At 44.9% G+C, this 26,318-nt stretch overlaps 1 protein-coding gene and 1 pseudogene across 19 annotated transcripts in view; one reads left to right on the forward strand and one right to left on the reverse strand.

Annotated features, from left to right (window-relative positions):
- The window catches only part of RAPGEF4 (Rap guanine nucleotide exchange factor 4), a 342,806-nt gene that overhangs the window by 23,348 nt on the left and 293,140 nt on the right, over positions 1 to 26,318 (reverse strand). For all 19 annotated transcript variants that reach the window (XM_085876078.1, XM_085876076.1, XM_085876077.1 and 16 more), the window contains 2 exons: positions 16,715 to 16,765; positions 13,811 to 13,898 (listed from right to left, as the gene is read on the reverse strand). In XM_085876078.1, coding sequence (XP_085732204.1) covers positions 13,811 to 13,898; positions 16,715 to 16,765 — 139 coding nt within the window. The remainder of the gene's footprint in view (positions 1 to 13,810; positions 13,899 to 16,714; positions 16,766 to 26,318) is intronic.
- Positions 21,860 to 25,070, forward strand: LOC147031222 (zinc finger MYM-type protein 6 pseudogene; annotated as a pseudogene).

Here is a 26,318-nt window from a genome sequence, read left to right on the forward strand (position 1 = left end):
GAGAGCCCCAAATCCAAGATGGCCACTGTCGGCCATGTTGGAAATTATCTTTCCAATGGTTTGGCCTACAATGCTACACAGTATATGTATTCTAGGACTTTTAGGGTCAAGGAATTCATATTTGATGTTGGTTTGATGATTTGACATACTTTTGAACTTCAAATCCAAGATGGCTGCTGATTTTCAGCTGGGAAAGGTCAATTTTTCAATGTCGTCCTTGAGCCTTCATAATAGGCTCTAAATGAAAGCTCTTTTCATGTTGAGTTGATGTATGGACAGTAGAACTACAAGTAAATGCACAGAGGTCATCTTGATGGTCAAAAAGTTAAACATTTGTGGTTGATGAGGAACAAACCTTTGCTCTCCATGGTCATGGAATTGCTGTAAATGACCCCACTACATGCATAAGAAGAATATTCCATTTTCCTTTCTCGTTGGTGACATGCCCACCTACAAGTTGATCGTGCAGCTCAAGATGGAGAACCAAGAACTGTTCAAGGACATCATCCCGATTCTTGGCGCCTTCCACCAGCAGATGTCCTACATCTATGCTATCTATAAAAGATTCAAGGGCTCTGGCATGGCAGACACTCTGGTTACAGCAGGTGTAGTAGTGGAGGGGTCTGTTGACCAAGCACTATGAGGGAAGCACTACAGGCGGGGTGTACGCTGCATCCTGCTCTGGAGAGAGGCTCTTATCCATAAACGACTGTGAGAGATTCTTGAGTATGAGGAACTATCAGAGGACATCAAGCAGAATCTTGACACTCTACGCAATGCACTCACCGAGACACAGGAGGTTCTTCAGGAAGCTCACAGTCATCTTGAGGATGATGATGACATGAAGCTGATCAACAGAGTTTATGAGAAACCTGGCACAGACATGGGCAACTTCTGGGTCTCATTCATGGAGATGTCAGACCCTCTTGTCCAAAGTATTGATGCATGTCATGCAAGAAATGGCTCAGAGTTCCTATCATCAACATGCAACATGTTGCCTGGACTGATGGCATATGACAACCATGACCATGGAAGGTGGTTGCCAGATTATTGGGCGATGCTCTTTCCTGTCAGATGAGCAAATAGCCTTCTTCAACGATCACTTCACCCAGTTCATGACAGGTCTACCCTACTCCTGCCAGCCACTGGATTCGAAGCTGAAGCAAGGATGGCTTCAGCTTTTGCAGAATGAGAAGCAACTGTTCTCAACAACAAGGAATACAAACAATGTCGCGAGGGTGAAGGCTACTGTGAATCGGAACCTCAAGTGCCAGCGTTACTAATAGGAAACATGTTGAGTGTCAGCCAGTGAGGATGAAGAAGGATGAGCAGGCTGTTCACGACCTGCAGGCATGCATGAAGGATTTTGATGCCTAGCCCTTTGACATCTCCTCACCTACACTGAGGTCACTACAGTCTGGCCTGGTTGCATCACTGGAGTTAGTGTATAACCTCAAGACCGCACTACAAGAAGGCCAAGCACAGGTCGAAACAATCCTGCAAGAGCGAGTGTTCACCAAGATGAAGCCTCTCACTGTAACCATTCACAGGAATAAGAGGAAGAATTTTGCTAGTGTACAGATCTGTGCACCATCTGGTGTGCCCAAGAAGGTGGCCCAGATGGAGAGGTCAGGGCTGGCAGCCCTGGTAGAACTTGTGGAGGGATCAGGTATGATACAGCTTAAGGGGAGAGTGACTGAGGAGTGCCTCTCACTCTACAATGTAGATGGATCAATGCGCAAGACTGAGAAGAGCAAGTTGTTACAACTGTTCAACCGAGACCCAGTTGCTGAGAAACCACGGGACCACATCAGCCTCATGGACATGGGGCTGATCTGGCGGCTTGCCACCCCCACGCCCGAGGACCGAGAGGCTCGGAAGCGGGATGGCTCAGAGTACTGCTGGAGTGACTACCTGGATAAGATCTGCGCTATCATCCTCTCACGCCATGCTGATGCACGCCTCATCATCCTCATCAATGACAAGTATGACCTTCCCTTAAGGCCCGGTCACACCTTGACGTTTTAGCCAACGTATGCCGATTTTTGAATTTTTTTTCTAAAACGCTGGCACACGTTGAATACGTTATGGGTAAGTTTTGATAACATTGAGAGCACGCTGGCATACGTCGTAGTACGTTGCCATACGTCGTTGTACGTTGGCTTTAAATGTTGTACTTTTCGGTTGTCCTCAAATTTTTTCATGCTTGAAATTTCACGACGTATGCCGGCGTATGACTCACACGTTCCGCTACGCTGGCCACAAGTTGTAGGCACGGTCTGCGATCGTTGACAGACGTCAACACATGCTACTTGTAAGTTAATCATAAGTTGAGACTCGCTGAGATAATGTTTAGAGTACCCGAAACTTATTTCCTACCTATGATTAACGTGTTGTTGGCACGTTACGCGATCGTTGCCACACGTCGACAGACGTTACTTTTAAGTTACTCATAGGCTGAAAGACGTCGGTATAATGGATCGTCCTTGCGTCAGTGTCCACGGCCACGGCCAGGACACTTATTTGCAGCATTCTTCAAACTTTTCTTCGGCATGACGAGGATGTTCACACTTCGATGTCTAGCTTGGCTATGATTCCAATTGTCCATCGGCAGCGTCTATTTAAAATAGTCGAGTTTGAGCGTTTTAACACGTTCAGAAGAAACGTTTCAAATTTCCAAACCCCAGCGTCAAAAAAACAAAAACAAAAAAAAAACAAAGGCGAGTGACAGCAATTTAAATCGTTCATTGTAAACAATGAAACTAGCTGAGTGGTACCGTTTAAAAGTCGTTGAGTGTAAAAAAATCCAATTGTTGAGCGCAAGCGTCTACTTTCAATAGTGGAGATGCAGCCATTTAAATCGTTGAGTGGCAGCCTATGAACCTACCTGTGGACACGCGGACGCAAGGACGATCCATCATAACCCACACCCTCCCCCTCACACCCACCTACTACTGCCAACATGAACAAACTAATACTAATACTAATACAGATACTGATACTGTTACTGCTGACATGGACATCGACTCAAAAAGGACTCGAAAACACTGTTGGGTTCCCCTTTTATGAACACCATTTTTATATACCAATTCCCAAAACCGCTGGGAACACGTCTTTATATGGCAGTTGTAAGCTAGAAACACGTTCATTTTTTTTTTTTTGTCGACCGGAAGACGTCATTGGAATACGTCTACATACGTCGATGTGTGTTGGGACTACGTCAAGAATTGGTTCAAAGCACGTCAAACATAAGTTAGAAATAAGTTTCGCGTAAAAAAGACATTACCGCGACGTGTTTCGACTTATGAGTAGCTTATAAGTAGCCTTTGTGGACGTGTGTAAGCGTCCACATATCGTGTGTAAAACTTATCCTCATCGCATGCGAACGTGTGTCATACGCCGAGTACGTCATAAAATTTTGAACATGTTCAAAATTTCTTGACGTACTCTACTTACTACGACTTATGATAGCGTATTTAGCGTTCTACTCGCGCATACCAAACTTACCCATACCGTATTCGACGTGCCCCAACGTTTTAGACACACTTTTTGTTACGTCGGCATACGCTGGCAAGATCGCCAAGGTGTGACCGCGATTTTGACCCTTCCATTTCTACGGCAGTTATGATTCGAATCGTTGTGCGTCAGCCTTTTAATAGGCTACGCCACGACATCGTCGGCGATGCGTGCAACGCGCTATGCCTGAGTTAGACTATCGTTGGGCATCGGTTGTGTAGGCCGACAACAGGTTCAGCATTCGTTGGTATAAGTTATCTATAACACAATGAAACGTTCTGTGTAGTTACCAATGCGTTATACATAAGACCAAGTCGCTATGAATACGTCCGAATCTTTAAAAAAAAACATCAAAAGTTCAACGTAAGCCAGCGTTTTACATAAATTTTAACACGTTGCCATCGCTGGCTAAAACGTCAAGGTGTGACCGGGCCTTTAGCATCAAGGATGATGAGCATGATCGACGGGCAGCAAAACATCTCCACATCCCAAATGTTTTCCCTCAGCCCGAAGACATGTTCCCAGGAGCTGCTGAGTTCAACAAGCTCAAGGTCAATTCAGAAAACAAGGTCAGACTGCAAAAGCTTGTGAAGGAACAGTTGAAAAAACAAGTTGGTCGGGTGCAGAGTAGCATCATATATTGTGAGGGTGAGATGTTAACTAACCTGAGCACTGGTGTGGCAAATGGAGACTATGTCTTCAAGCATCCAGAGGCAGATACAATGCTGCTCTCGGCCTATGCCAAGCTGAGGACCGGAAACTACACTGGAGCAGGTGTACTCGACAGCGAGGTCACCGACGTGTATGTCCAGGCGGCTTATGTCTCGCAACAACTCTGAGGTGATCTGTTGATTAAACGCAAGAATGCGTTAATCAACTGCCGTGCCATGCTTTCAGAACAGGTTGCAGATATCATCATACCTTTCCATGTCATCACTGGCAGTGCTCACACATCAGGGTTCTATGGGCATGGGAAAAAGCCAGTGTTGGAGAAGGTGATCTCTGATCCTGAGGCGAGAGAGCTCCTAGGACGAGTGGGTGAGAATCTGGAGTTAGAGGACGAAGTCACAGCTGATATGAAGGCTTTTGTCCTCTCCAAAATTTATGCTGAGAGTGCAGATGTTACCTGTGGGCAGGCACTTCTAAGTGGCACAAACTGAAGAAGAAGAGAATGATCCGCCTCCCACCTGATGACTCGTTGGATCTCCATGTGGAGAGGACGAACTACATCACATATTGCCAGCTCCATTACAACCTGTTAGAGCATCCGTCCCCCATTGACCATGGCTGGGAAATTCTGAATCTGAAGTGCCGACCAGTGCGCCACACCCTCCCCCCTTTAGCCCAGCAGCTCATACCTTGTGACTGTTCAGATGAGAATAGTGATGAGAGTACTAGCAATAATGAGAGGAGTGAGGCCGGAGAATCCACAGATTCGGATGAAGACTAGCGGTCCATTAGTTACATTGGAAAGTTGTAAATTCAGGTTAAAGACATTGTACATCCCTAAAATAGAGATATTGATGTACAAATGCATGCCAATGTATTAGAATATACACATTTCGTTGGTCCACCTCCAGTAATTCCATGACCATGGAGAGCAAAGGTTTGTTCCTCATCAACCACAAATGTTTACCTTTTTCACCATCAAGATGATCTCTGTGCATTTACTTGTAGTTTCACTGTCCAGACCTCAACTCAACATGAAAAGAGCTTTCATTAGAGCCTATTATGAAGGCTCTAGGACAACATTGAAAAATTGACCTTTCCCAGCTGAAAATCAGCAGCCATCTCGGATTTGAAGGTCAAAAGTAGGTCAAATCATCAAACCAACATCAAATATGAATTCCTTGACCCAAAAGGTCCCAGAATACATATACTGTGTAGCATTGTACATTGTAGGCCAAACCATTGGAAAGATAATTTCCAACATGGCCGACAGTGGCCATCTTGGATTTGGGGCTCTCACGGAGTTCGCCCACATTTTTGCGAGGGGCATGGGGGCTAAAAATTTTATTTAACCCTTATAGAAGACAAATCCACTGAGAAACGAACCTATGCTCTCCATGGTCACGGAATTGCTGTAAATGATCCTACTACACGGAGAGTGCTGCAATACCGATGTTCAAATGGTTGAGCTCAGATGATCATCCTCTCTTCGGGATAGGACATTCCAAGCACCCACCCGAAGGGACCGCCGTCTGGTGGACAACACTTCAGCACCACTCCGACACACCCTCCCGGAAATGTTACCCCGTGGTTTCCATCCTATCATCAAAGATTGGGGGTCCCGAAGGCTTTGCCCCAATCCCGTAATCCGGTGAGCTGCCCTGCGAAGGTAAGATGCACAGGAGGTACTCCCACGGAGTGGGTTTTCAGATTTTTTTTTTCTTTTGGAATGGTTTGCGGAATGAAGGGTTTTACGGTGGCCTGAGTGCAAATCCTGCCACCAACCTTCGAATAAGTAGTAACCCAACTGCAGGAGGATGTCCGCAGATACAGTCGGGCACTAGATATAGATGGCCTTTGGGGCTCACAAGGAGCTCCTCCGCCCTTTGACAGTTTTGTTCTTCATCCTGCTGGGTGTCCATATCATACACCCTCCTCACCAAGAAGCTTGGTGGGGGAGACGGTTTAGTCGCCGACACCCCAACCATGGAAGAAGTTGCTGCAGGTACCATGTAAAAGTCACAGATCGAGTCTGACCTGACAATGGGTCAGGGGTGTGGTGATGATGTGTAATATAATTATTCAAAAATTTTCCTGATACAAAAAAAAGGGGAGGATGTAGAAGAAAAATAATTATATTAATGTATTTTCAGTTGTATTCACTTGTTGATGGTACTTTATAAATTTAATTTTTGTATGAGAGTCAAATTGGCTGTCAGTAATGTTTTCCTTTTCCCAAGAGTCTTTTGACCTACATATTGATAAAATGAATATCTTACGATGAAAAAGGTCTTACTCGCTGCATAGAAACAGGGTGACCTGGTTGATAACACTGCAAACTTTTGCCATGATTGTCTCATTCTCTCCCTCCCACCCAAAGTGGAGACGGATTGCAGTTTTAAGTGCTTTTGCCTCATGTTTCTCACCCTCCCATTCTTTGGAATGTCAAATTGTGTATAAGAGGAATTGCTTCGGGCTTTTGTTTCATTGAATCATTCAATGTTCTTTCTCTGTATATAAGAAATTAATGATTCTCTGTTTGTATGCTGATCCAACTTGTGGAAATTGTAATTTTCCAACACACCAACATTCCCCAATTTGTTTTGCAATAAATATTTAAATACATATTTCATTTAAAATCCCCCTTACCATGTCCTTCATATTCTCATAATAAAGGTTTGTTGAAGAGTTTATGACAAAAGCTCAAATGGTAAAAATGTTATGGTCTGGTCAGACACACTGAAGCTCAAGCTATACGAATAATGTACAGTGTGTGTGTGTGTGTGTGTGTGTGTGTGTGTGTGTGTGTGTGTGTGTGTGTGTGTGTGTGTGTGTGTGTGTGTGTGTGTGTGTGTGTGTGTGTGTGTGTGTGTGCATCCTCCATAACTCCAAAACCATGAAACCGAGCAGCCTGAAACGTTGCATGCATACTAATAAAACTCCAAGAAAGAGCATGAGTGAAAATTGGGTGTTTGCGTTAATTATCTTCAAAATTGGTGTTATAATTAACAGCCTTATTTAATTATATCCTTTATCAAGCACATCTTTGGTCACCTCACTCTTTGGGGTCTCTAGACGTATCTTTGGTAACTTCACTGGGGTCTGAAGCCACCATGTTTTTTGGCGTGCTCAACCATGACTCATCTTGGAACAGGCCAAAACGATATCTCAATGATAAAGTTTTTTTTTCACTTTAGTCACTCATATTATCGAATGCCTGTTTATCATAGATGTGAATCACTGTTCACAATCACACATCGCTTTTCTAAGTACTATAGTTTTCAAATTTGGAGCTTGGAGTGATTCACGCATTACATGATATGATTTTCTACGATCTACTGTCATGGACTAATTAAATTATATTAAGGAAATATTTTTTTGGTTTTGAGGATCGGCTATCGTCCGGACTCAAAAAGTGTCAAAATCTGGAGTGAAATCTGATAATTCAAAGAAAAAACGAGTCTTATAACGAAGCTGATGTACCTATTTACTTTAATCAAGCAATTACGTGATATGTTCCCTCCTTCTCCAGAGATACACAAGAAAATGTGAAATTTCCATTGCACTAAATTTATCTTTTTCTTCTTTTTGGAGAATTATATTGAGTGAGCAAAATATTTAGGAACGTGCCAAAATTAACCAGCTTCATTGAGCTTGAGGATTGAGTGTATTTACTGCTGGACCTCACACCCTGTCCCCCAGAGGGATTACCTATCCAAAGTGTCTGTCACATCTGTCCATATTTTCGGAGGTTTCACGAGGTGAAAAGCAGAGAATCAGAGCAAATCTGGTAAAAAAAACGGACATTTTTTTATAATGCCACAATGTGTGCACGGACCCCAAACGTGACGCGTGCACAAACGACCAGGAAACGTGGCGGATTATCTGCAACATTTATTTCACGGACGATTGAACTTTGAGATGTCTCCAGGGTTGTTCAACATTACACAGCAACTCTTTTGTGGATAAAGTCATTATTTGAACGAATTCATTTTATTTCATTCACTGCTTTGTGTGCATTGAAGACCAGCTTTAAAGTTAAAGGGATCCTACATGGTGTGCTGCCACAGCCTGGCCAGCCATTCCTTATCAACCATTTAATTGGAGTGCTCGCTTGAGTGCTAAAGCCACTTGGCAAGCACTATGAAGTCGATAGCAGTAATGCGCTTTGTCATTCTGAGCGAATCGCTCACTCACTGGTACTTTTGCCATGCTCCATCATCATGAGTGAGTGCTTTGTGCTCCGTCATCATGAACGAGTCGTTTGTGCTCCATCATCCTGAGCGAGTGGTTCATGCGCCGTCATCCTGAACGAGTGGTTCATGCTCCGTCATCCTGAGCGAGTGGTTCATGCTCCGTCATCCTGAGCGAGTGGTTCATGCTCCGTCATCCTGAGCGAGTGGTTCATGCTCCGTCATCCTGAGCGAGTGGTTCATGCTCCCTTATTCTGATCGAGTGGTTCGTGCTCCGTCATCCTGAGCGAGTGGTTCGTGCTCCGTCATCCTGAGCGAATGGTTCGTGCTCTGTAATCTGGAGTGAGTGGATCGAGCTCCATCATTCTGAGCGAGTGATTTGTGCTCCGTCACTCTGAGCGAGTGGTTCATGCTCCATCATCCTGAGTGAGTGGTTTGTGCCTCATCATCCTGAATGAGTGGTTAGTGCTCCATCATCCTGAGCGAGTGGTTCGTGCTCCGTCATCCTGAGCGAGTGGTTTGTGCTCCGTCATCCTGAACGAGTGGTTCGTGCTCCGTCATCCTGAACGAGTGGTTCGTGCTCCCTCATTCTGAGCGAGTAGTTCGTGCTCCGTCATCCTGAGCAAGTGGTCCGTGCCCCATCATCCTGAGCGAATGGTTCATGCTCTGTAATCTGGAGTGAGTGGATCGAGCTCCATCATTCTGATCGAGTGATTTGTGCTCCCTCATTCTGAGCGAGTGTTTTGTGCTCTGTCATCCTGAGCGAATGGTTTATGCTCTGTAATCCGGAGTGAGTGGATTGAGCTCCATCATTCTGAACAAGTTGTGAAATAACACCCAATTTCAGAGCCGTTTGCCTTATTAATGTGTTTTCTAAATGACCGAGCCAATTTTTTTTTTCCACCAGTCACACAATGTTTGTGAACATATCCTTGAAATGTGTATGTAAATGCAACGTTGTTTTTCGGTGAAAGCTACTCAAGTTTTTGGGTTGTTAAAAGTACGTACTGTAGTTGGTAATCACACATAATTCAACTTGCCAATAACCGAAAAATTGCCGATATCAGCCAAACACTAATGTGTGTCTGCTTTTTATTTATTTTTTTTGTATGCAATTTCGAGGCTCGAATAAGAGCTAACACACAGAACGTACAACAAGGGGAGCAGGAGATAAGAAGGGTCGGAGAGGGAAGCAAAACAACAGTGAGGAACAGAGACATGAGGAAGGGAGAAGGATGGGGCGGGGTACACGTGGTAAACAAGATGGACACTACAGGGACTTTCAGGTCCTCACACTACATGGACTTTCAGAAAGGAAAGCATGCAATTTGATAGAGGTGGGTTTGGGGTGGATTAACGAGGGTAGAAAAGATTGAGGTCTTGGATGGGGGAAGATAAGAAGTGGTAATGAACTGCTGTCTTGAAGGCCTGGAGGGAAGAATGGGATTGAAGAGAGTGTGGGAGTTTATTCCAAAGGCGGGAAAGTGGAGGAATGAAAGAGAGAAGGTGAGCAGTGATTCTTGATTTTGGTACTTTTATACCAGAAGAGGGTTGCTGGTGGACGGACCTTGACCACCCTGCAGAAATGTGGGGGTGGGTATATCACACACATTGCAGGGTGGGCGAGGCCGCAGAGAGATGGCAGAAGAGAGATAAATCACTGACCTGCCTGCGGTGAGAAAGTGAGACACACATCTCAGCCTCATCGTGGGAGATACCAATGATACTAAATGCCTTGGCTTCCACGGTGTGAAAGCAAGAAAGGTGAGAAGCGGGAGCACGAGCTGATAGGGGAGAGCAGTACTCCATCAGACTGGATGAAAGCTTTGTATGTGGTCAGGGACTTAGGTGTGCAAAGGAAGGACTTTGCACAATGGAGGATGCCCAGTCGGCGACTGGCTTTGGAGGCCAGGTTGGAAATGTGGCTTTCCCAGGAAAGATAATTGCAGATAGTGAGACCCAGAAGCTTGAATGAAAGGACTTCTTCGAGAGGGGTTTTCAGATGGTCTTTTGGAGAGACATAGTGAGTGCAAGATTTGTCAGGATTGAAAGACATGTTCCAAGTGTTGGACCAGCTTGTGATTTTATACAGATGTGTACAGAGTGAAGAGGCTGCTGCTTGCCGACCTGAGGGATGAAAGATAGTATGGCAGAGGGTGGACTCATCAGCAAAGACATGTGGAGGACTTTCCAGAGTCGGAGAGATCACTGATGAAAACCAGAAAAAGCACAGGTCCCAGAACACTGCCGTGAGGAATTCCAGCCTAGACAGGGAGAGGGATGAGAGAACTCGATTTAGGGCCACACGTTGGCTGCGACAGGAGAGGAAGTCTGTGAGCCATGAGTGGAGATGGCCATGGATACTACAAGAAGAGAGTTTGCTGAGCAGGGCAGGGTGCCAGACTGTAACGAAAGCAGGCAATATGTTGAGGGAGAGGGCTCTAATCGCATGCCTGGCATTGATGACCTCCATCCATTATTGTGAAAGCAGAAGCAGCATGTCCAGGGAACAATGACCTGTTCTGAATCCAAATTGATGATCGGAAATCAAGCCATTAGAGAAGAGAAAGGATTTAATGCCTGGTGTTGGCTTTAATGGTTAGGGTGGTGGGCCTAGGATCTGAGGATCCTGAGTTCAAATCCCACTCAGCTGTTTAATTAATACCAGGTGGGGTTGACTCTGCCTGTCATCCTTCTGAGGTCGGCAAAATGAGTGCCACTTTGCTGGTATCCTGTGTCAGAGTGGTGACCCGTCCTGAATTGTGCCCAATAGCCGAGGAGTCTGCTTTGGCAGCACCAAAGCTCTGCAGAGTATGATCCCAATGGATGGATGATGGAAGGATTTAATGATGAAGGATTCCATAACCAAGCTGATGATTTGGAAAAGGCTGATTGGTCTGTAGTTGCAGGGATCTGCTTTTGCAACTATTTAATGCAAAGTGGTAATGTTTGCTGATTTCCCAGCAGATGCCAGATGACCTTGAGTAAATGAGAGGGTGAATAGATCAGAGGGAGGGTGAGAAAGAGCAGCAGAGCAGGTTTTTAAGACACGTGGGCTGATGCCGTCTAGACGGGTTGCAGAATCAGTCGAGGTTTGACAGCAAAATCTCCACATTGTCGAGAGAAAAGGATACATAGTCCAGGAATAGCTGGGTGTGACTGGTTAAGGTGGCTCCAGAAAGCAATGGGTTTGGGACACAAGATTTGCAAGCAAACACAGAGTTTATGCATTCAGCCTGTGCGAGTGCATACATTTTCTAGCAATATGCATAGCATCAGGGTAATGATTGACCATGAAAACATAGGTATGGACACCTTATTTGTGATATTATCATGCATAGTTTGCTCGATATTGAGGAAATTAGGTTTTTCGGTAATGGCATCATTAATTGAGTGATTTCGGGGGGAAAGCTGCGGGTCATACCCGGCAGTTGATGCATTTTTGTGATTTCGGTGGATGACCCCATCAGCCCATGAGGTCAAACGTTCTGGCGCTTTTCACTTGAATCAACCTTCTGGGCTCCTGGACTATGAGGAGTGAGATTGGAGAAGTGTGGGAGGGGAGAGTTGAGGGAGAAGGGTGGGAGGGGAGAGTTGAGGGAGAAGGGTGAGGGAAGTTTTTGAGAAAGGTGAGAGGGAAGCTTGGAGGGGGAAGAGTGTGAAAGCTGCTTTGACAGGAAGGGGTGAGAGGGAAACTGAGAGGGAGGGGAGATGATGAGAGCAGGCATGACCAAGGGGCAGGAGGGCGATGAGAGAGGTGGGGAGAGAGGAGGGATGACACATGGTAGTGGTATGATGAAGAAGGGAGCAGGCAGGGGGCGGTACAACATTTTATGTGTTGGGAAGAGGGTGAGGTGTGAAGAGAGGAAAGAAAGAGCATGTTTGAAATGTTGAGGAGTGTACTGAGTGAGAGAGTGAGATATCTGTTAGGTTAGAATGGAGCCCACATATGTTGGAACACCACACTTTGGAACACCAGAGGAGGAGCTGTTAGTCAAGCAGAAGAGAGTAAAGAAGTGCCAAGAATGGAGGTAGGATGAGGGGCAAGATGGGAGGGGTAAGGGGAGTGTATATCAAGTGAGGAGTTAGGAGGAGGTAGATTTAAGGAGGTGAGGTGAATTGGGACCGAAGTTGGAAAAAAAGGACGATTTATGAAAGATGAACATACATTGCAAACTGGGAATTTTAATTTTGAAGTCGGAGGTGTGATTAAAGACATTACGTGAGGGATGCGATGAAGGAGTATGAAGAGAATGGAGAAAAGAAATGTTGTAACAGTGGGACTTTTCAGACACGAGATGAAGAAAAGATCAAATTGAAAACAGTCTTTTGAAAAAGGAGTAGGGAATTAATATACAACACAAAGAACCCCATGTGTGAACGGGGAAGTTGTAACATTTTAAGAGACCGTTTTATTTCTTTATTTATTGATAAAGATTAAGTAAATGTGGGTCAGCTAAAGTAGAAGGAAGATGGTAAATTGGCAACTGAAGAAGCAGGAAGATTCGGTCCAGAAGTCATGTGGTTACGTGGGGTATAAGGTGAGGGGGGAAAAGTTTTTTTTTGTTGTATTTTTTATATTTGAAGACATGAAACGGAGGGTATCGTTGGGAGGGATGGAAGGAGGGTGGAGGGAAAAGTGGTGAAAATAATAACTGCTGGTAATAAGGAGAAAATACAAATAAACACGATCGTGCACATAGATGGGAAAACAGGTTGGCCTCAGGGAAACCCGACATGTCAAGATGGCTGAAAACTCACCAAAAGGCATAAGTTTTGAAACAAAACCGAACTAGGAACACAGTAAGCAAGGAGGTAACAAAATAAACCCTCAAGACACGACAAACAATGACTGGAAACGAATCTTTGAGAAAGTCGACAGAGACCGCTGGAGAACCAACCGTCTCCTCAACAACCAGAGCTCGAATTTGATAAAGTGTTGTTCATAACGCATAACATATTCCTATGTCTCTGTCTCTGTCTCTGTCTCTGTCTCTGTCTCTGTCTCTGTCTCTGTCTCTGTCTCTGTCTCTGTCTCTGTCTCTCTCTCTCTCTCTCTCTCTCTCGTTCAGTAGGTGTTGCGGCACGACTACCAATGGCTATTTATAGTTACTATGACTTTGCCCTTTCACATTTTGACCCGATTATTCATTATTTTTCTCTGTATTCTCAAAGTTTGATGACAGAATATCATATGGTGAAAAGGTTATGGCCTGGACACACACACACACACACACACACACACACACACACACACACACACACACACACACACACACACACACACACACACACACACACACACACACACACACACACACACACACACAAAACCCGGTCTCTTTCAGGCTGAAATACCACCTGGAAATTAAATAATTTTTCGTAAAACATTTAAACAACACAATCTTCATTTTCGAGAGAAACAGGCTCACCTTTCATCAGCAAAGGCATGAAAGGAATGATTGGAGGTTCAAGCTTTGAAACTGCGAGTCGATATGCTCTGTGATTCCGTGATGGATCCTTGTCAGATACACACACACAAGTAAGACATATTTGGTAAATACAAAGCAATAAATATATATTCTTGTTTTATTTCTGGCAATTAACAGTAGTTGAGAGAATCCATTTAAAAGGTGAGGTGGAGCTTTTAAGGGAGTTCCAGGTCAGAGTAGAAGAAGTAAATAAATAGTGGGAAAGCTTTTAGGGTCCTCAGAGTGTTGAAGGTTATGACCAAGAAAACAAGCATGATGTTTGCTCTTTGATGACATCATCAAAGTACAACTCATTTGAGTAAAGACAGGTACTGGAGGATTGGAGAGTTTCATATGTAACATCGTTATGAAGAAAGGATACAGATAGTCGGTCAACTTGCGTTACAAAATTGCGGCTCATGAATTTTTGGGTACAATCTTAGGAGCTTCAGGGAAATATTATTACAACCCCTCTGAACACAAAAACACTTGATACCAATTTTTTTTTATCATTCTAATGGTCGAAAATTTGGCTTTCAAAATGACAGCCATCTTGCCCATACTTATTGGTATGTGACCTTTTATACCGACTTATATATCCTTAGAAACTTGATTCTAAAGAATCTAACTCCATTTTTAGGGTCAGCGAATATTTTGGTTTCCTTCTGAACTTCCTCAGGGCAATCATTTTTGGAATTCAAAATTACTTCCATCTTTAACTTCAAAAATTGCCACTATTGAGCCATATTTTCGTCCACCTTAATGTCGAGGCTTGTGAGCAACTGAGAATACACATCAAATTTTAGGACCATTGATTGTCACTGCTGAATCTGTCATTCTCATCTTTATATTAAGTAACATCTTACATTTCAAAACAACCATATATTCACATATTTTGTAGTGTTTGTCTGACACTTCAAAAATTTGTACTTTAATAATATTTGATGAATATAACATCCTGTACTTTCTGTTGCAGAATGTACACAAAAGAGACGAGTGAAGATATGCAAGCAAGCTCAGCACTAGTTGATATGAAAGCAAGCCAAGCCCGAGTATTGTGGAACATAGTTCCACCACCCAGGTGGAAGAGATCCCAACAAAATGGAAGCCTCCTGCTTTCATTATATTGTTGCAGCTGTCTGGTACGAATCCGGGTGAACCACGTCAAAATGGTTGAGGTGGCTGACTGATTTGGTCATCCCAGGCCAGATTACATATCTATGCACCACGATATCGTGCGAAGTGGGATAACTGAGCCAGTAAATGTGCTATACTCATTCAGTGCCGTGTGGTGTATATATATATATACCAACTGGGCTACGAAGGGAGAGCAGCGAGGAGAAAACCTCAGAGAAAGAAGTGGGCTGACGAGATGGCCACCAGACCCTTGGAGTTTTGGCAAACTGTCATTTTTTCAGACGAATCCCAATTTCCTCAATTTTTTGACAGTGGATGTGTAGGGGACCTGGAGACTTCCCAGTCAAGAGTTCTCTTTGAACCGATTGCAGCCGACTGTCAAACGCGGTGGTTTTTCAGTGATGGTGTTGGGAGCAATCTGGAGTGCTGGCCGGTCAGAGGTTGTGGAGTGTGTTGGCAACTTCAACACTACCATATACATTTCTATCCTTGAGGATGGACGTCTCCCAGTCTTCTCCACTGGTCAGATGGTGAAAATATATATATATATATATAAATATATATATATATACATATACACATATATATATATATATATACATATATACATATATATATATATATATACATATATATATATATATACATATATACATATATATATATACATATATATATATATATATATATATATACATATATATATATATATACATATATATATATATATATACATATATATATATATATACATATATATATATATATACATATATATATATATACATATATATATATACATATATATATATACATATACATATATATATATACATATATATATATATATATATATATATACATATACATATATATATATACATATATATATATATATATATATATATATATATATATATATATATATATACATATATATATATATATATATATATATATATACATATATATATATATATATATATCTTGGTTTGATATATCATATATATCTTTGAACAAGATCGGTGAAGGCATGTCCGAGAAATGGTTGACGTCGTGTTCAACACCGGGTTTGTGTTTTTGACAACTAAAATGGCTGCCAGTCGGCCATCTTTGATCACATCACGAAACAAAATGATGTGTATTTGTGTTACATCATGTGTTGTCATTGTGCCAAGTACAAATAAAATCAGTCTATGCATGTCTGAGATATAGTTGCAGATGCACGCACACACACACACACACACACACACACACACACACACACACACACACACACACACACACACACACACACACACACGAAAATTGAGACCAAATCCATGAGCCCCCATTTGCCCTTGTGACCTTAGTCCAACAGGGGATAATACACTTGCCAAGCCAGCCGTTCCTTATAAACAGTGTCGACTGTAATACTTGCTTGAGTGCTTAAGCCACTTGTCGAGCTCTCTACAAGAAACTTGGTGACTGAATGCATCCCAAGTCGATCGGTCTGTCAATGCTTGCGAGGGGAAGGGAAGCGAAACGTTGCGTTTTTAAAATCGATCGTACTTTCCATCCAATATGGGTTTTGAGGATACCAAGACGGGTCTGCGGGTTCTCACAACCGAAATGGGTCAAACCCGTAAAATGCGGGTCACTTGCCATCTATGGGTGTGTTGTTGATGTGGGTTAGATGTACTCCACCTGCAAGATATTTCCTTGTACTACTGATAGAAAATAACTTACCATAAGACTTTCAAATTCTGAGTAGATTTTCTTAAACTTGCTTGGGAGTTTCTGCAAGAAGGAGAAATGTAAATGAGTTCGCACAATAAAAAAAAATGTGTAAAATACCAGGGCATAAATTTCTGGAACAAAAATAGAAAGGAAGGGTGGGGGAGGGATGAGAGAAATTTACATTTTTAAACAGACAAACTTAAAATGAAACAAAAATAGCACTCTCATCATCTCCAGTGTTTTTTAAACACACGTGTCAAGGCTCGTGGAGGAAGGGAAACATCGAGGGTGTGTGTGTTACTCACAGGGACACAATTAAAGAAACAGAGACACATTGTTTGTCACTGTGCATATACAAACCGAGGTCTATAGATTGAAATTCAACAAGACACATACCAAGTCAGACACCAATATGCTCATTCATACAATCAGCTCATTCTGTTCAGGAAATATTCTCACACCATCTGCCCTCCCATAAATGTGATGTCAAGGCAATTTTAAATCATAATCTCATGAAGGATGAGAACAATGATCACATTTCTGGCGATTGTCGATGACAAGACACACAAATGGAGGAAATGAACATTTGCAGGAAGGTACAATGGCAAACTAGTCACTGTACAACGTTATATTGATCTTCGTTGGTTAAAAGATGATGAGTGTTTACCATGATGTTGACATTTCAAGCATTCACCATCAAAGGAAGGGATCATGCTTGAAACCTCATCTACACCTTGTTTGTCATGGCACGAAACATACTCTTACATTTGTGTGTTTGTGGTGGAAGGACAGGGTGAGTTCTTAGATTTAAGATGTCGACCCCAGTTTGTGTTGACATAATTTTAGGCATTTTCCTGCATGCAATAAGAACACTTGGACAGCGAAAAGTCGTCCTATTTGTTTGTGCGTTGAAGGCAGAAGGTATTGTAAAATTGAATATATCAAGGGGTTAAGAATGTCCAATCATGCATCTCTGATATTAAACCGAATGTGAGACAGGTGTAAGGAAGGCACGTTGAGCATTGCACCTACATTAAGGGGTGGGGTGGGATTCCAGATGGAGGGTGTGAGGAGGTGGGAGGGGCGAGAGGGGTGGGATATGGTGGAAGCAGGTGGGAGGAGGGAGGGGAATGGGTGGGGTAGGAGTCCAGAGGGGGTGGGAAGGCAGAAAGAGGTGGGGTGAGAGTCTGGATGGGGGGGGGTGGGAAGAAGGAGGGAAAGGGTAGAGTTAACGCCAGTGGATATTGTCAGGGTAAAGCATCACCTGTGGTTATGGTCATGTCAAGGCAGATTAGATATGTAACTTGCTGTTAAGGAACATGTAAACCTGTACTAACCTGTTTCATGGTCGGGTTGGCGGCGACTAAACCGTCTTCCCCAAAAGGTTTCCTGGTGAGGAGGGTGTATGATATGGACACCCAGCAGGATTTAAAACAAAACCTGTCAAAGGGTGGAAGAGCTCCTTGTGAGCCAATGACCATCCATATCTGGTGCCCAACAGTGTATACAGATGTCCTGCTGCAGAGGGTGACATCTTTCTCGTAGGTTGGTGGCACTATTTTCACTCCAGCCACCATAAACACACAAAAAACGCAAATAAAACTAAAAACCCAGAGAGTAACTCCTGTGCAGATGCCCTTCACCGAATGATGGGATTGGGGAAAGGCATTTGGGACCCCCGATCTTGGATGATAGGAGGAAAACCATGGGGTAACCTTCCTGGGTCAAATTGTGGTGGTGTGTGTTGGAGTGTTGGAGTGGTGCTGAGCTGTCATCCACCAGATGGCAATCTCCTTGGGTTAACCTTTGCAAGAAGTCGTGGAGTTAGGGTGGCTGGTTCATGCTTTCAGTCCCCACAGCCTCATCGCTGGACTTGGTTGTCCAACGCTGGTGGTGTGGCAAAGGAGATTGGCCGGGTGTTCATTGATGGTCGCCGGAGGAAGCTCCAGAAATGCAGGGTCTACCAGAGTGCTCAGTACCTCAATACCAACCACAGGCTTGTCGCAACTTTGAAGTTGTACCTCAAATCCAGGAGAATGGTATCATTCCAGCCTAGACTAGATGTTGGCAGGCTCAAGGATGAGAGGGGAGCTGAAGAGTTTGCGAACAGGCTGAGTGGAGATTTGGGAGATCTGTGTGTTTCGGGGTGAACCAGTTGAAAGTGTGCGGCTTGTGTGAGCGTGAAATGCCTGGGATCTGTGGCATCCATGCTGAACTTCTCAACGTTGGTGGAAATGCTGTACCCGTGTTGTTGAATGCAGTTATGTGCTCTGTTTGGAGCACAGGCATCCTTTCAACTGACTGGAAAAGTGGCCTTGTTGTCCCTCTCTGGAAACGGAAGGGCGATCGCCAGGCCTGCAACAACTACCAAGGGGTGACGCTGCTCTCAGTGTCAGGCAAGGTCTTTACTCGGATAATTCTTGATAGAATTCGACACCATCTGCTTGAGCAACAGCATGCAGAGCAGTCAGGCTTTACACCAAAGTGGTCAACGATTGGCGGTATCATTGCTCTTCTGGTCCTCGCTGAATGCAGATGAGAGTTTCGGCAGGAGCTGCTTGCAGCCTTTGTTGATCTCCACAAAGCATTCGATTCAGTGAGTCAGGATGCCTTCTGGAGGATTCTCCATCTTCGTTGAGTGCCACCAAAACTGCTCAACATAATTTCTGAATGATACTCTGGTGCAGAAAGTGCTGTGAGGTGTGGTAGTTCCATCTCCGACTTACAATACAAGGCCAAATATATGCGGACACCCATTCTCATTAGTGGATTTGCCAATTTCAGCCATTGTTGACAGGTGTATAAAACCAAGCACACAGCCATACAATCTCCATAGACAAACAATGACAGTAGAATGGGCCGTACTGAAGAACTCAGTGACTTTCAACGTGGCACTGTCTTGGGATGCCACTCTTCCAGCAAGTCAGTTCGTCAAATTTCTGCCCTGCTCGAGCTGACCCGGTCAAATGTAAGTGCTGGTATTGTGAAGAGGAAACGTCTCGGAGCAACAACAGCTCAGCCGTGAAGTGGTAGGCCACACAAGCTCACAGAACAGGACCGCCGAGTGATGAAGCACGTAGCACAGAAAAATCATATCGTGAGTTGTAACACTCACTTCTGAGTTTGAAACTGACTCTGGAAGCAATGTCATGAAAAGCACTGTTCATAGAGATTCGTGAAATGGGTTTCCATGGCCGAGCAGCCACACACAAGCCGAAGATCACCATGCGCAATACCAAGCATCGGCTGGAGTGGTCAAAAACTCACCACTATTGGACTCTGGAGCAGTGGAAACACGTTCTCTGGAGTGACGAATCACGCTTCACCATCTAGAAGTCCGACGCATGAATCTGGGTTTGGTGGAAGTCAGGAGAACACAGCCTGCCCGAACGCATATTGCCAACTGTAAAGTTTGGTGGAGGAAGAAAAATGGTCTGGAGCTGTTTTTCATGGTTCAGGCTTGGCCCCTTCGTTCCAGTGAAGGTAAATCTTAACGCTACAGCATACTGTGATGTCCACGGGACTTGAACAGTCCCGCCAACGTAGAATGAGCCGAAACGATGGAGGCGGTTTATTTTTTATAACCAAAAGATGGCGGTTTTAATCGCTCCACAGCAAACGGGACGAGGAAGGTGGCACGAGTCGCTTTTTACTGAGTTAATAGTGTTTATTTCTCTAACCAGAAATAATAATAAGACTCGGCAAGAGGAGGGATCCGGGGCGATTCGACGGGATGGTGGTGTGGGTTCGGGCGTGGGGAAAACAACAAACAATTCCAATGGATATACAAATCTCAAACCCTCTAAGGCGCCAGGTACACACACACACACACACACACACACACACACACACACACACACACACACACACACACACACACACACACACACACACACACACACATACACACACACACACACACACACACAACGTAGCTGGTCCTGGTGGTCAGGCTGGCCCGTGGTGTAGACACAACAGTCCCTGGATTGGCGCCGGACGAGCTGGCGTTGCGCTCATCAGGGGCAGGAGACACCGTGGTGCTATCGACCTCCTGGTGTCGGCCCGAGTCCGCTCACAGCTGCCAGAGAGCCAGTTCTGGCGCCAAGATGCGAGCAGGAGAGGGAGGCAGGTCTGCCCGCCGTTCGGCCCCGTACTCAGAGCCAGCAGAACCCCAGAGCCAACCGAGGTGAGGCACGAGGCACAGCAAGGCCACGAGACACGATGAATCGAGGAACGTACCAGCCCAATAATAGAGCACGCTCCGAGCCCAACAGCCTCGACCAAACGGTTTCTCTTTATCAATCTTCTTCTTCCGCCTCTTTTCCCCGAACAGAACCTTTTTATCCTCGAGTCCTCGTCACTTCCAATCGAGCCGTTTTATTGGCCCTCCGCCGTCGCCTTCCGCAACACTGTCCTGTTACGTCACGGCAAGCCTCCAGGGAATACTAAAAGGGTTTACGCAGACACACTTACCCTAACCCATCTCCCTATCTAATTACGTGACAATTATCATTTCCCCCTTGAAGAAATGGACATTTACTAGACAACTTATCACCACTGAATTGCTACTTATTACATCGAGATCCTGGTAAACTCGAACAGCATGGCATACCTAATTAAACATCCTAATTACCCTTTGAATGCATACCCCCCCCTCAGACGTAACAATACAATGACATTCTAGACCCGTGCTTCTCAACCGGTGGGCCGCGAAGCCCTCGCAGGTGGGCCGCGAGGTCGGCAAAAAAGAAAAGAAGAAGAGTATAAAAAGGGTCTGATCTTACAGTGCAAGACTTACACGACACAGCTGGAATTCAGCTCGGTCTGTTTGTACTTCCGCCTTTCCGAAACCGTCTAGCGAGCGCGCGCGCGAGAGAGAGAGAGAGATAGATCAAGTCATTTTGTGCTTACGTACGTCATGTTTATGCAGTGGTGGTTTACGTGCGTTTGATCTACATGTAACTGTGATGTGAACGTACTATATCCGTGTGTATGTGTGTATTGTGCACGTGCGCATATATGCGATGTGTGTGTATGCATGTACGTGCCTTGTACTTTAGTTCATGCGTTCACAAACTTGAAATTTTTGTAAACTTTTCAACTTTCGCGGATAATTTCTTGAACCGAAAATGGATCGATTTTTGAAACGAAAGTATGATAGAGAAGACAAATCTGCTACGGGAAAAATCTCGAAAGGTTGTGGTGAGGAAATATGACCCCGATCACATTAAATATGGATTCACGATGGCAGGCAGTGATGTTGAGCCAAAATCACAGTGTGTTGAATGTGCTGAAATCCAGTCAAACGAGGAGCTTAAACTGTCAAAGCTTCAGAGACACTTAAACACAAGACACCCGAATAGTGCAGGTAAGCCAAAGGAATATCTCGAGAGGAAAAGGGCTGGACTTCAGGCACAGCCGAAAGTGATTACAACATTTACAACTCAGTCAAAATCAGCATTGAAAGCCAGCTACATGGTTGCTGCTCGTGTTGCTCGTCGCAAGAAAGCTTTCACAATTGCGGAGGAGCTTATTTTACCCAGTGCTGTCGATATGTGTCAAGAAATTATTGGAGAGGCAGCTGCAACCAAACTTCAGTCCGTATCACTCTCTAATGATACTGTGATGAGAAGAATTGTTGAAATGAGCGATGACATTGAATGCAAGCTGGTGGAAAAAATAAAGGCCAGTCCATATTTTTCCATTCAGTTAGATGAATCTACTGACATTAGCAATAATGCTTTATTGCTAGTTTTCGTGAGGTACTGCAGGGACAGTGATGTTCATGAGGATCTACTGTTTTGCAAAGAACTTCCCACTAAAACAGCTGCAGATGATGTAATGCTCTGCCTTGACAAATACTTCACTGACAAGAGTATTGATTGGAAGAACTGTGTAGGTGTGTGCACAGATGGTGCTGCATCAATGACAGGAGTCCATCGTGGTGTTGTAAAACGGATCCAACAGAGTGCGCCAGATGCCAAGAAGACCCACTGCTTCTTACATAGAGAAAATCTGGCAACAAAGCAGATGTCACCAGAACTGACTGAAGTCATTAATGTAGCTGTTAAAACTGTGAACTTCATCAAGAAGAGTGCACTCAACTCAAGTTGTTTTGCTGCACTGTGTGAAAGAATTGATTCTGATCACTTGCAGCTTCTGTACCACAGTGAGATGAGGTGGCTTTCAAGAGGACGTATGCTTAATTGCCTCTTTGAACTGAGACATGAAGTCCACATGTTCCTTGAAGAGAAACACTCACCACTTGCTGATCATTACAGTAATGACAACTTTTGTGCCAAATTGGCTTACCTGTCAGATGTGTTTGACCAGTTAAATCAGTTCAACATATCAATGCAAGGTCGGAACAGTTCAGTGTTCTTGGTTGCTGACAAAATTGAAGGCTTCAAGAAAAAGCTTGTTCTTTGGAACAGAAAAGTGAAGGATGGATGACTTGAGATGTTTCCACTTCTGAGTGAAACTTTGGAATCCACTCCTCATACAGACATATCTGGGCTCATGATCCAGCATTTGACCGAGTTATCACAAAAGTTTGTAGACTACTTTCCAGAGGAGCCAAGGCAAGGAAAGCTTTGGATTTTGAACCCTTTCTCAGTGGATCCTGCTTCAGAAGATGTGGCCTTGTCCGTTGTACTTGAAAATGAACTGATGGAACTTTCTGCAGACAGTAGTCTGAAGCTTCAGCATGCACAACTCGACCTTCCTTCATTCTGGATATTGGCAAGCAGTGAATACACTTCTTTGTCAAAGCGTGCCATCAGATTTCTTTTATCATTCACCACAACCTATCTCTGTGAATCGGGCTTCTCGACTGTAACTGTGACAAAATCAAAAGCACGAAATAGTCTAAAAAACAGACACTCTGAATGCCACTTTGCATGTGAGCCTGTCCCCCATCAAACCATGACTTGACCATCTTATTTCCAAGAAGCAAGCTCAAGTGTCTCATTAAAGGTAAGCATAATGATTTGTTTTGGCATTAAGTTTTATTGACATTTTTCTCATTACGATTCTGTATGATGGGCCTCGAAAATTTCCTCAGAGCCAGAGCGGCTCTCGAGCTGAAAAAGGTTGAGAAGCACTGCTCTAGACGATTCTGTGCTTCCAACATTGTGGCAACAGTTTGGGGAAGGCCCTTTCCTGTTTCAGCATGACACTGCCCCCATGCATAAAGACAGGTCCATACAGAAATGGTTTGTCAAGATCGGTGTGGAAGAACTTGACTGGCCTGCACAGAGCCCTGACAACAACCCCATCAAACACATTTGGGATGAATTAGAATGCCGACTACGAGCCAGACCTAATTGCCCAACATCAGTGCCCAATCTCACTCATGCTCTTGCGGCTGAATGGAAGCAAATCCCCGCAGCAATGTTCCAACATGTAGTGGAAAGCCTTGCCAGAAGAGTGGAGGCTGCTATAGCAGCAAAGGGGGGACCAACTCCATAATAATGCCCATAATTTTGGAATGAAATGTTGGACGAGCAGGTGTCCACATACTTTTGGTCATGTGCTGTATTTCGAGTTGTTACTGGAGTTTGTCAGGGGTGTGTACTGGCGCCTACACTTTTCAGCACTTGTATGGACTGGATTATGTGGAAGATGTCGCAGAGATCAAGCTGCGGTGCACCATTTGGGAATGTCAAGATCTTTGTCCTTGATTTCACAGATGGCATCTTGGTTGTTGCTATCTTCTCTGTTCCTGTTTGTGGTGAGGATGTTGAGATCACAGAGAGATTCACTTACCTTGGCAGTGCTATTCATGCCTGTGCATGTTGTGAGCCAGAGGTCAATAGATATCTGGGTCAGGCCTGGGAAGGCATGGATTCACTGGATCATGGGGTTTGGCAGATCAGTACCTATGCAGGAGGACAAAGATGTGTCTTAAAGTCCTTGGTGATTCTAATCTTGCTCAATGGATGTGACACTTGGAATCTGATAAAGGATCTGAGATGGAGACTTCACTGCTTCGGTACCAGGTCGCTTTGGAGAATCTTTTGCTATCGCTGGTCAGACTTTGTGTCCAACAAGCATTTGCTGAGAGAGACTGAGATGACATTTTTTTTTTTATTATTGTCCACGAGCATCAGCTGTGGCTGTATGTACATGTGGCTCATTTTCCTGACGCTGATCTTGCTCACCATATTCTCTCAGCGAGGGACCCTCGTGAGTGGAGGAGGCCAACGGGCTGACCATGTGCCTCGTGGTTGCAGTAAGTTTATCGGCATGTCGTGGAGATTGGGATGAGCCAGACATCTGCCTGGAGGATGGCCGGACAGAGGCCTCTCGAGTATCGATGGAAAGTAGACGTAGTGTGACACTGCTCCGGTGCATGCTCCGATAACTGACCTAACCTGAATATTGGTAAATCACACAGTAAGGGAGGGAGGAGGTGATGAGTCGGTGGTGCGTGGAGTTGGGCTTGTGGTTGGGGTTGTGCAGTGCATAGATGGTTGAAGCAGTGGGGCATGGGGTAGGGGCTTCATAGTGCACAATGCGGAGGCACGCCGCATGGTGGTGGCAGTGGGATGCTCAGTGGGACACGCGGTCGTGGCGGCGGCGGGACACACGGTGATGGCAGAGGGACACACGGTGATGGCGGAGGGACACACGGTGATGGCGGAGGGACACACGGTGATGGCGGAGGGACACACGGTGATGGCGGCGGGACACACGGTGATGGCGGCGGGACACATGGTGATAGCGGCGGGACACACTGTGGTGGCGGCGGGACACACTGTGGTGGCGGTGGGACACACTGTGGTGGCGGAGGGACACACTGTGGTGGCGGAGGGACACACTGTGGTGGCGGAGGGACACACTGTGGTGGCGGAGGGACACACTGTGGTGGTGGAGGGACACACTGTGGTGGCAGCGGGACACACTGTAGTAGCAGAGAGACACACTGTGGTGGCGGAGGGACACACTGTGGTGACAGCGGGACACTGTAGTGGCGGAGGGACACACTGTGGTGGTGGAGGGACACACTGTGGTGGTGGAGCGACACACTGTGGTGGTGGAGCGACACACTGTGGTGGTGGAGCGACACACTGAGGTGGTGGAGCGACACACTGAGGTGACAGCGGGACACTGTAGTGGCGGAGGGACACACTGTGGTGGTGGCGGAGGGACACACTGTGGTGGTGGAGCGACACACTGTGGTGGTGGAGCGACACACTGAGGTGGTGGAGCGACACACTGAGGTGGTGGAGCGACACACTGTGGTGGCAGCGGGACATGTGATGGGGCGGTATGGCACGTGATGAGGGGAGCAGGGCACATGGCAATGGTGGTGGGGCATATGGTGGGGCATATGTTTGGAGCAGAGGGACACGTGTGGAGTTACAGACAAGGAAGAGTTAACAATTGTGAGCTGACATTCTCCACAGATCAAATTTAACTTGTGAATTCCCAATTCTGTCAGAAGAAGACAGACATCATGAGCAGGACAAAAGTAAGGGTTATTAAATGTACAAAGGAAAGTAAAGCTATAATATTTGGGTGATGGCACATAGCTAATATCAAATAAAGTGAACAAGTTGAAAGAACAATAATTATAGAAATGAACAGGGAGATTCTGCAAGGGTTCAGG

This window comes from Eptatretus burgeri, chromosome 3 (assembly GCF_056783735.1).
Source record: "Eptatretus burgeri isolate ZD-2024b chromosome 3, Ebu_testis_v1, whole genome shotgun sequence".
Lineage (NCBI taxonomy): Eukaryota > Metazoa > Chordata > Myxini > Myxiniformes > Myxinidae > Eptatretus > Eptatretus burgeri.